Genomic DNA, 11,734 nt, shown 5'->3' with positions numbered 1-11,734 from the left:
TAAGAATCAGTGTATTGCGCAGTCTTACTATTCTTTGGGTTTCAAATTCAAGTCTATTTGGTGGCTCAGGCCTCAAATCACATCATACTGACAGTGAAGCTACAGTAGCTCGCGTGCTTGTGACAAACGTTCATTACAGACTACCTTGTTACAGAACTCCAATATGGCGTGAGCAGGTGAGCCGCAAGGTGGAGCTGCGGGCAGCTAATTAGCGCGCAGGTTGGTGTGTGGTTGGGAGAGGAAACTGCCGTGGAGTGTAGAGGGGCACAGCCTCTCGTTAGAAGTCAACGCTATGGGAGTTCTCTGAGTGAGAGTCAAGCGACATGAGTTGCGGCTGACATCAAACCTTTAAAACGGCAGCTTACTCAAACGACGTTTTTTTTTCTCCAGTTATTTCGAGGCCCATTTCGATTCTGCAACAGACGTCCCGGATCGAACTATCAGGTTACACTACTGGGAGCTAAATCTTGTACAAGTGTTTCTAAACTGGGGAAACCGAAGCAGGATGTACTATGAAGACAGCGCAAATGCACTCAGGCCACGATATGGATGTAAGTTCACATATTCGTTTCTGCTTCACAGTTAATAGCCTATGTGAAAATAACTACATTTTGGTTTGTACAAGCAGTTAAAAACAGTCCGCTTTTCCAGTGACTCAGGTGAGGTATTCTGAGGAGTCAATGCGACCTGACAGAATCACACAAGGTTATCCTGTTTATCTTAATCCCCAATTGCAGACTATTGTGTTTTAGTATCTGGATATCCAGAAGTCCAGAATATTTGTGAATTTAGAAACGGTAGTGTTCATAATACTCTCCCCCTTCTAACACCCATAGATTGTGCCAAGGGAAAAAGTCAATGCTGTGGTCCACTGCAGTAGGCTTTATGTTACTGTATGTTACATCTCTCAGTACTGGCTATAGGTTATCATGTGTTCAACTCAGTGTTGTGTGTTGAAGTGATACCTCAATAACAAGTGAGGGGTGGTCTTCTTACACTGATTTCTGTGCTCTGTGGTACTCTATGTTTTGGTTCAATTCCTCTTCCCTTATTTATTTTGTAATAATAATTGTTTAAATGGTTAAAATATCCCTGACGGACCCTTAAAAAGATGTCTTATCTGTATGTTACGACTGTTAGTTGTAGCCACACGGTTGATCTGAAAGCACTTTCAGTGTGTCAAACATTATTTAGGTTGTTCAGTCCCAATGATTTGTTTGCCATCTGTGTGTAGAGTTCTAAAACCATTGAACGTGCACTGTTTATCTGTATCAGTTGATGTAAAGGGATTTAACTTGGGTTAGAATGCAATAATGAAGTGAATGGAAAATATGTTTTTACACTTCCACCGCAGTTACAATATCGCACTGTTAGGTGAATGAATGGGGTGTAGGTGTGTGGGTGTGTGAGTGTGTGTGTGTGTGTGTGTGTGTGTGTGTGTGTGCGTGTGTGTGCGTGTGTGCATGTGTGCATGTGTGCATGTGAAGGGGTCTGGTGGTGGGGTACAGAGGTGTTTCTCAACATGTCTGGGTGGGAGTGGTTGTTGTTTACCAGTTTAATATTAACTACCCAGCTGCTGAGATCAAACGTTGATTCCTGATAGCGGGATTGTTTGCTTTTTTTCTCTCTCTCTTTTCTCTCTCTCTCTCTCTCTCTCTCTCTCTCTCTCTCTGTGTTTGCTCTTTTGTAACTTTTACCAATATCTGCTCAGTCAGTGGGGATTTGTTGATTATGCATAAGTTAAAGGTGCCAAACATACTTTTTACCTTTCCAAATCCATCATCTATCTATCTATCTATCATCATTTTAAGGGATACAAGATACAACTTGGAGTTCATTGCAGGATCTCTGACGCATCCATTTGTGTAACTAAATAGGAGCAATGCTTTTAAGGTGTTAGGCAGCAGGCCTGACACAGTAAAACTACCTTTTCTCAGTGGGAACTGCTCAGTTTCATAGCGGTATTTTCATTTCTCTGTACAGAATATAAATGTTTCATGCTCAGTTTCCTCTTCCTGTAAATGAAAAGACAGAATGCTTATAAACTATCAGACCTGGTGCAACCCAAGAAGAGTTGTAAGGTTTTACCACAGCATTGCAGATCAGGTAGTGATGTTGTTTGATTATTCAAGGCAGTCAAACAATTGAGCAGAATAAATGGAGGTCTCAGGGGGTTGTGACAGTCTGCGGTGACTGCTTTCACTGGTCTGCCAACAACACACTGGCCTTCACTTAGACCCTCTGTTGTCTCTAGACTGAGGCAGGAAATGTTGCCCCCGGACCTCTGTAGTGTGGCTGTATTGTTATGTGATTTATTCTTAGATTGTGCTTTGCTGATGAGAGTCAAAAAGTAAAATGGGGCAAAGTTAGCCTCCCTCTTGGGATTTGAGAGCACTGGATGACTGCAGAAGATGAATGTTCAAGGTGAGGTTTTACTTTCCCCCTTCTTTCCACAATTAAGATTCAAGATGGCTCTTCTGCAGTGCTGCCAGCGCCAACCATCAGACAGTAGAGGCGGTCCTGGCGAGACTGAACTCAAAGGTCGCCTGCAGTTGTAACTCATTACTCACTATGAGGAGGGGGGGATTGAGAGCCTCTTAACTGGAAGCTGACTCAGAGCAGCATGCACTGGCCCTGTGATTCAGAATCACACAATAATGACATGACAAGATATGGCAAAAGGTTAATGGGTATGCCCAATGTTGCTGGCAAACAGTCCTACGGCTGTTAGTCTGTGTGCCAACTTAGTTTTTTCGTGCCCAGTTGTGCTCTTCTTCTCAGAATAGGAATTGATGACGCATTAATGGTCGCCTCCAAATGCACACAAATGGAAGAGAAACCGTTGTGCAAGCTTGCTCCCATCACCTTCTTTTTGTCCTGCCACTCTATCGGGACCGATGCCACAGATAGTGTGAACAAAAGGAACTGTACAATGCAGCTCCACAGAGATTGGTTGGCAAGCCTGTGCCTGTTTCAGCCAGAGAAGATGGCTCCTTTTTTTTGTGCCGGTCTGGCTGGCATGATCCGCTGGCTTGTTTAAAAGTGCCAAAGCGTGGGCACTCTTCACCTGTCAGCAAAATCAGTTATCACGCAGTGAGTAAATGATGCCCAGGGGCAATGGGGCACCCCCTTGGCACTGACACTGAAGAGGGTAGAGAGTTTGCCCACTTCAGCGCCCACTGGCACACAGCGGGCATTGCCTCTACTCCCAGAGGCATTCATTTAATAGGGTGCCATTTAGTAGATTTGGATCTCTCTGTGATGGGTTAGGATGGGATTGTTGCCCGTTGGGTAGTGAGGCCTGTTGTGAGGCTTCTCTCAGGTGCTTGCTTGGGCAAATAGTGAAATGTGAGTTTGTTGCAGTGTGATACGGTCTGAAGCTTCTCCATCATGGGGACCGTCTTTTACTGCTATCGAGGTGTGCAAGTTAAAGTTAATCTTGTCCTTTAGATGAACCTTAGGTCAGCCAGGGGCCTGGGACCATTTTGTTCCATCTTCTGAGTCCCAGTGCAACTCAAGTCAATCCCCTGCACTCAGATGCCATCTCTCCCAATAGCAAGCAACTGGGGACAGCAGCCTCTATCCCTTAAAACGGGTGACGCTTTCCTCAAGAGACACAGAGTAGCCTGCAGCAGAAGGCTAGCGCCCTGAAAAACACCAGTGAGAAAACACCAGTGGTGGAGAGGGGTCAGCTGTATTTTATTTATGATTTGCTCAAGGCTTACTACAGACATTATGTCTTTGGACACAAAATCCTAGAAAATGAAGCTAACAAAAATAATAAGAATGTTCATAAATTCTACTAAAAGCTCCAATGCTTGTCTCTTTGATCGGCCTGGACACCATATCCCAAATGCACAACAGCACTTTAAAATGGGTCACAATGCTATGTCAACCAGTGCTATCCTGCTGACGGTATAAGAGGAGCGCTGTGAGGCCATAGCATCTCTCTTCTATTGACAGCAGGAGCCAGGGGCCTCTTAACCTCATCTTAAGACCCGTTTAGAGACACATTCACAGACCCAGGGAGCAAGCTACTCAGCCAGAAATAAAGGGATTGCTCGGGATTTAGCCAAGAAGGGAACACAGGAGGGAGGAGTTGGAGATGGGGGTGGTTGGGGTGTCTGTCAGTAGCAGGTAAAGGTCACTCTACACCATCCCACCACCCCACCACCTCACCATTCAACAGCCCAATCACAATCGGGCATTCTGAATGGTGCCCGTCACCCCAACCCCAACTCTAAATATTGTCTCACCTCGTGTGTGTGTTTGAGTTTGGGTGTGCTTGCACGTGTACGTGTGTGTGTGTGTGTGTTTGTGTGTGTGTGTGTGTGTGTGTGTGTGTGTGTGTGTGTGTGTGTGTGTGTGTGTGTGTGTGTGTGTGTGTGTGTGTGTGTGTGTGTGTGTGTGTGTGTGTGTGTGTGTGTGTGTGTGTGTGTGTGTGTGTGTGTGCGCGCGCGCGCGCGAGTGTGTGTGTGTATGTGTGTGTGTGCGCGCGCGTGTGTGTCCGCGAATGTGCGTGTGTCTGTGTGTGTGTGTGTGAGTTCGCATCTGTGTGTGTGTGTGTGTGTGTGTGTGTGTGTGTGTGTGTGTGTGTGAATAAGGCTCATTAGTGCTAGGGTATAGTATAATTATCTCACTTGACCAACATCATGATGTTTATTGTTTCATCATAACCAACTGATTATTTTTTTTTAAACCACATAAATTCTTCTCTTGACCTGGCCCTGGTTGGTCCCACTGTGTTATGAGTGTTATCACCTGAAGGAACGCAGGAAAGGTTCCACATTCCCCTCTCTCTATTGGTTCTCTCCATTCGCCTTTGACTGTGGCTGTTTGTTCCTGTGTTTGTATTGCAGCCATTGTGGATGACGAGAGGCTCTCGGCGGAGGAAATGGATGAGAGGAGACGACAAAACATTGCCTATGAATACCTGTGTCACCTAGAGGAAGCCAAACGGTGAGCGCCCAGCTCCGTCTACTGCACTTGTGTACAGGCATATTGGCAATTTCAGCGTTGGCCTGTAGGCTTCTTCACCTACGTATGTGTTTGACAGTGGTCAACCGGGGTATACCATAGGCTGCTTGAGAAATAGGAAGCCAGTCTGCATGATGTTTTTGATATGTTTACATGATTATGCAATTTGTTGTGAGTTCTGTGTGGTATATTTTGCTTAGATTTATGCTACATTTAAGTGTATATTTAACCCTAAAATCTATATCCCTCGTCCGGGATATTTTTATTTTTGAGTTTTCGTCTTAGAGACATAAAAAGAACAACCACGGAAACATTTTCTAATATTATTGCTGAGGTCTTCTAGAATAGAATCATATATTCCATTTGTGCATCAATGTTTTTAGTTAAGCAAAATGTACAAAAACATCAAGGCATGTCAGACAACTTAGAAAAGTCTAAAAGGCCTTGGACCTTAGTGTGTTAAGGTTAGTTGTTGAGCTGTGGATACCCTTATCCCCCAAGTGAATTGAATGAGAACTGTATTCATGAAATCTGCCGACCTCAGCCATATTTCATATGAACAATGGTGTCCATTCGAGGCTATTTTTGCCTGATCTCAAGCAAAAGTCCACCAGGTTGTCCATTACAGTGTCTAGATTATTAAAACATTCAAGATGCTTTTTTTAACAATAATAGCTACACCATAAATATTTAATTCAAGTCTCCACTGCAGTACTCCTCTTTCATATTGCACCAGTATACCTCCTGCCTAAACCAAGACACTGTGGTTCCCAATTTTATAGGGCAACGAGCACTGCGAAAGGGCTTCACACATCAGCAGCCACGCAGTGAGAGTAGGTGGGAATACCTATTTTTGCTCATGTCAATGACACAAAGCAGGGTGCCATCAAGTATGCATGGGTTGAGTAATTATTGGGTGTGGCATTCTTTATCAGCCAATCACAATGTTTTGACTTTACCTTAATAAAGTTCACACGGATCGCAGTAATAATTCTATGATATAGCAAACAGCATATTTCCGGAGTGGTGTACACCAGAGGAGACGTGTGTGTGTGTGTGATCATCTCACAACTCCCTTTGTTGCTGAAAATGCTCAGAATCCTATAGATGCTGGTGTGCAGAACCTCATTAGCTCCTAGAACCGTTCTAAGCCTTGGTGAACTAATGCAGATTTACTCAAAGTGTTCAGTTCTTAGAACCGAGTTGAGGTTGGAGTCAATGGTGTTCAGATATATGCCCCAGAATAGTTAGATCTGAGAAGGCAGTGTAGACCAGCCTTAAGAGGTCGTTGTGAAAACCTGTGGCTGTTAGTGCGGTTGGAGGTGTACACTGTTGGCTGTCAACTAACATGGGGCTTCCCCAGTGGCTTAGCCACACATGCAGGGGATTATATGTTTGATAGCTGATCACATTAACTATGATCAAGTGTAGGAAAATAAGCTACTAATAATCATAGTGTTTTAAGCGAATTAAGATCGCATGTCAAACCCCGGTCCGTTTGAGCTCATTTACTATTTATCGCTAATGGGTGGGTGTTTATGTTCACCTTTGAGAGTCCTCTTTGTTCGTCAGAGCTCTCCTCTGCTACTCCGCTGCAAAGCCTCTATTCTGGGAATCCTGTCATCTTGGATTAGGATTATAATGCCGCTTGCTAATCGGCCTGTTAACGTGGCAGTAGCCTTTACACATCATCGCTTGCCATCAGAGTCAGGCATCAACCAGAAGAGGAGAGGGCCAAGGGTCTGATACTGTTTTTGTTAGTCCACCTTATAGACCAAAGCTGCCCAATCTATACGAAAGTATCCAGTAGACTTACCTTCCTTTATGTGTACAGCTTCACGCTTGTCAGTAGAGGGATGTGTAAGAGGAAAAGGGCTACATTTGGTTCTTCAGGGGTTTTAAAAGAACATGGGAAGATTACGCATGGACATTCTGCGTGTGTCGTGAGTAACCAGAGGCCATCCCCTAGTCTTACTCACACACACACACACACACACACACACACACACACACACACACACACACACACACACACTCACAGTCATGGAAAGATATCCGCTCAGCACGTCAGCTGACACACACAATTTCCCCACTAAGCTCCACACACCCCCCCCACTCCGGTGAGTATTTTAAACGCCTCGACTTTGGACCTGCTGACCTAGGTAAACAGAGAAAAGTAAGCTTGCTCATGCATATTTTTTTTAAAGATAGGGGATCCCACTGGACGTGTTTTTTCCTTTTTTCGCTACTGAGATACAGTGTTTTTGGAGAGATAATGACACTTTCTAAAGTGAGATAAAAGCATGCGGCACACAGCATTACCAAGAACTTGATGACGTTAATATAGTCAGTCTCGTCTTACCAAGCATCTCCTGTTGAAGCAAGGGAAAGATGTTTTCCACAGACCATGTGTTTGACTGCTCAGTGCTGACGTCAGGCCTATGACATCATGAAGTGGTCCGGTTACATCGTCATTCCTTAAGACTTTGCTCTCACAAAGCACCTAGCCCCGCTCTTTGTTCATTTAACCCCTCGAACCTGGTATTAGGCATGCCATTAACTCCTATGATAAGATTGTCCATTGCATTTACATCGTAGACATGATCTGGATAAGCTAAAGGTAGACTCTGTGACATTCTCTCTTAGAAGGTCATGTAGAGAGAAGCAGGGAGAGAGTAAAATCAGCCATGGTATGTTTATTTTACCCACTGTGTCACTATATCTTAGACTCATTATTTTAGATCATAATGTAATGATTATGTTATTAAATCTGAATATGACATTCTCCATGGGATGGACACATGTCTGTAAACAAGTGAACTGATGCTCTCAAGGTGAGCTCGAAGTATATTGTTAAGTAAAGTAAATTACAATTAAGGTGAAGTTGTTGAAGCCCACCTTGTTACTGACACATGCATGTTCCAGGGTAGCTATAAGCCAGGCTCATTGAACAGCCCTGGCAACAGTACATGCATATTTAATTCTAAACTTCCGCAGCAAGCATATATTAGAAGGGATGGGGAGTGGGTGGTGGAATGGGAGGCTGTTTATAAAACTCTGGCTATAGCTTGATTAGCAGGTTTGGAATATTGCATGTACATAGATTCATAGCTGAGCATATTTGTCTTGTCAGCTATAACGGTCTGCATTGCAACCCACAGAAATACATCAGCTGTTGGAATGTGCCTTACAATTTCCAAAACCAACATCCAAATCTAAACTAATGCCATGGTACTGAAATACTTCAGCCCAGGTGATATGTGTATTCAGCCCAGGTGATATGTGTATTCATTAATGATGAACATTAGCGATTTTACCACTCGCAATGGGATTTCCCCTGATTTTTGAGATTCTTGAGATTGTCTTACGCTGCAGGTTGGACAATGCCAGGAAGAAGGTGCTTGTGGGGTTATAGACATCTCTGGACCTCAGCGTGGTACTGGCTTTTCACAAGTGCATTGTTCAGTCACAGGAAGTAGTGATCACTATGAGAGGGTTTAGATGCTGCCAGGATGTGCTTTGTTCTCTCATTGGCCTATCCGCAGCTAAGTTTAGACAGACAGACATGCTGCTTCGTACAGGGATTGACTCATCATTTTTGCTGGACTGCTTTGATTACTGTTAATCCCTCGAATGCTGGGTGTTTCCAGTGGTTTATGAAGTTATAATGACCTTTAATAAATATTGTATTCCTTATTGTTTCATATTCTCTGTCCAAGATGTATTTAAGCTGCATGAAAGAGTTATTACTGTGGCCATTTCCCAACTTTGGTCACCTTTAAAGTCCTCATCCTATTATTTGGAATTGTGCCAGGAGGACAAGTCTATGCTTGAATGCTTTTTTTGAGCCTTTTATCTTGTTCTTATGCCATCACACGACAGACTTTAAAGTTTAGCCTTTTGATCTGGGAAAGAAAAGACAAAAACAGCTCCTCTGTTATAACAGCACTTGAACAAGACTCCTGACCACAGCAACACGCAGAGGTGAAAGATGTTCGATGTCATGGAGTAAATACTCCTGAAGGGCGGACAGCTGGTACACCGGGATGAAAATTGGTGATGCACAAGCACATCTTTGTGGCGATCAGTGGCCCTCTGTGAATATGCCTCTGTTGGACCTTATGGGTCCCTGGATGAATGGCACCACTGTTTCGAGACAATCAATAACACTCTGCCAACAAAGCCTGGTTATTTTAGGTTTGGCATTGACGCTACTTTGTCTAGCTGCACGTTCCCTTGTAATAATTGTGATAAATGCATAATTTGCTTTATACACCTGATTCATCACAGTCAACAAAGCAGGTGTAATTAGCAAACTGCTCCAGGGCACAGTTGGCCTGTTGAGGACATGTCATGCTGGAAGAGGGTGTCGTGTGCTAGTCTGTCATCGCCATGGGGATGAAGAGGTAGCGTGCGGTGTGAGGTGGTGCCCGTGGCTGATCCAGATCGCTTTGTGCCGACAGACGGCTGTACTCGTGGTTGACTGAGTGCGTGTTTGTGTGTGTGACTGTGAGTGCGTGTGTGTTTATATATGTGTACATGTGCGTGTGTGTTTGTGTGTGTGTGTGTGTGTGTGTGTGTGTGTGTGTGTGTGTGTGTGTGTGTGTTTGTGCGCGCATGTGTGTGTGTTGGGGAGGAGGGTAGTTACTGGAGAGAAGCGCTGACGCATGTTTGGGCAGGAGCATTGTCACCACAGCAAGCCACACACTCCCCTCCTCCTCCTGAAACTCTTAATTAAATGTGCCTCTCTAAGTCCTGGTTGCAAATCTGTCAGGGGTTGAGAGACGGGGAGTGCACAGACCCCCTCTGACCCCGCTGGCCTCTGTGCGTAAGCAGCTCTATTTTGACCAGACTAAGCACTAGCCCCAGTGTCAGAATATAGCCTATAGCCTGAACCACTATCCTGCTGACATCCATTGTGGAAGGAGCCTTCGTCTTAACACTTAAGATTCTGTACAGTAAAGCCACACCCGCAAAGTAATATGATTTCCGTTTGAAGTTAGATGACGGTACATGGATTTGTACCGAGGCAGCTCTATGGAGGACATGCAGTGCTATAAGATAGAGCTGGTGGATATTAGTGGCATACCACTTGCTGTGGTTTACATTGCCCTGGTTTTGGTTTGTGTTTTTGATTTAGCCTCAACTCATACACTGGCATGATTTTAACTAATAAATCTGTCGGCTAGGATGTTCCTAGACTCCCCTGAATTTTGTTTTTGTAAACCCTTCCCACCACAAGCTTCAAGGCCAGCTGTTGTGTCTGAGTGTGGCTGTTTGACAACCTACTGCAGCAGGGTTCACAGGATCGCAGAAGAGATGCAGCTTGATGGCTTGGTGTTTAAATGATTAACCATTCTTGGCTGTGAAGCCATGTGGTATGGGCATACCCTAAATACCTTTGGAGAATCATTCCTGTACTCATCCCTCCTCACCTTTAATGTGTAACCTTATTCCCTTCACGATGAGCACAGAATAAAGCATTCTGTGTTTGAACGATTGGCTGCATTCAATGATAATGAGGGGGAGAAAAACCCTTCACTCTCTTAAAGTGAAGCTTTGTTTAGCCATTTGGAAGAGTGGCTGAGTGGTGGTACATCTGTTATTTTGCTTTTACAGAGGACTCTATTCCCATCCTTGCCTACCATGGTCTATATCTGATGGGTATGGTTTGTTTGTCAGTGTGTTCATCTGAGTGGTAGAATGAGTCACTCTGGTTAATGTCACCTTAATGTCTTATCAGCAGACTGTCAAGACTCATTGACCCTTACTCTAATCTGGGTACGTATGTCACCCCTAATCACCATACTTCCTTTACCCTCACCTCATATTCTATGGGAATTGTTGGAGGTATTGTTGTCATGGTTATTCTGTTGTTCCATCTGTTTAATAAACCCTCCCAGAGCCCAGAGTTTATTCCTCACACACACACACACACACACACACACACACAAACACACACACACACACACACACACACACACACACACACACACACACACACACACACACACACACACACACACACACACACACACACACACACACACACACACACACACACACACACACACACACACACACACACACACACACACACACACACTCAGGCATCTGTTGGAGAACATCAGCGTTGGTGCCATGACAAAGCAGCTTTGTTTGAATAGGTCAAAGCCCAAAAATCTGAGTTGCTTGGAGAGTACCATTGTGGTTTGCTGAACTTAAATATTTATATTTATTTCAGGCCTTACTGTCATGGATACTGTTTTTGTTTATTTTTGCACAATTGGGTCTTGTAAACTTGTGTGAGTCATGTCATTTTAGCATATCCAAATGAATGTTTTGCCAAGGGTATCCCCTTATTAGGGTAAAGCCATATTAAAAAAGAAAACATGAAGGACCCTCTGGAATGACCAGAGGCCAAATGCTTCAATTTGATGGGGGTGATTCTCATTTGCATGTAAATAAAACCTTGCATGTATTATGCAAATATACGTGCCCATATTATAATATCATAACCAATGTGTAGCAAACTGCAAGCCCTTCAATTCTAAACGAGTATCCTATCTAACCTCTGACACATATCTCTACTAGCAGGAATCCCCTTATAACATGTCTAAAGGGATCCCCTTATTATATGTCAATATGTTATGAGAGCACAGCTGGAGGTCTCTGTCTGTGTGTGAACTGACGCAGGGTTACCCCAGATTTCCTCTGTGCTGCCCTTTTTTGTCAGAGTATGGTAGGAAGGAAGTAA

General features: G+C 44.0%; 1 protein-coding gene across 1 annotated transcript in view; it reads left to right on the top strand.

Annotated features, from left to right (window-relative positions):
- Window positions 1-505: 505 nt before the first annotated feature.
- The window catches only part of iqgap2 (IQ motif containing GTPase activating protein 2), a gene marked incomplete at both ends in the record, with an annotated part of 55,169 nt that continues 43,940 nt past the window's right edge, over window positions 506-11,734 (top strand). Inside the window, 2 exons of the mRNA XM_080852275.1 lie at window positions 506-551; window positions 4,860-4,959. Of these exons, the coding sequence (XP_080708401.1) occupies window positions 506-551; window positions 4,860-4,959 (146 nt within the window). The remainder of the gene's footprint in view (window positions 552-4,859; window positions 4,960-11,734) is intronic.

The sequence above is a fragment of the Sprattus sprattus genome (assembly GCF_963457725.1).
Source record: "Sprattus sprattus genome assembly, chromosome: 15".
In the NCBI taxonomy this organism is placed as follows: domain Eukaryota; kingdom Metazoa; phylum Chordata; class Actinopteri; order Clupeiformes; family Clupeidae; genus Sprattus; species Sprattus sprattus.
The sequence above is the reverse complement of the archived record's forward strand: the minus strand, read 5'-3'. Positions and strand labels throughout refer to the sequence as shown.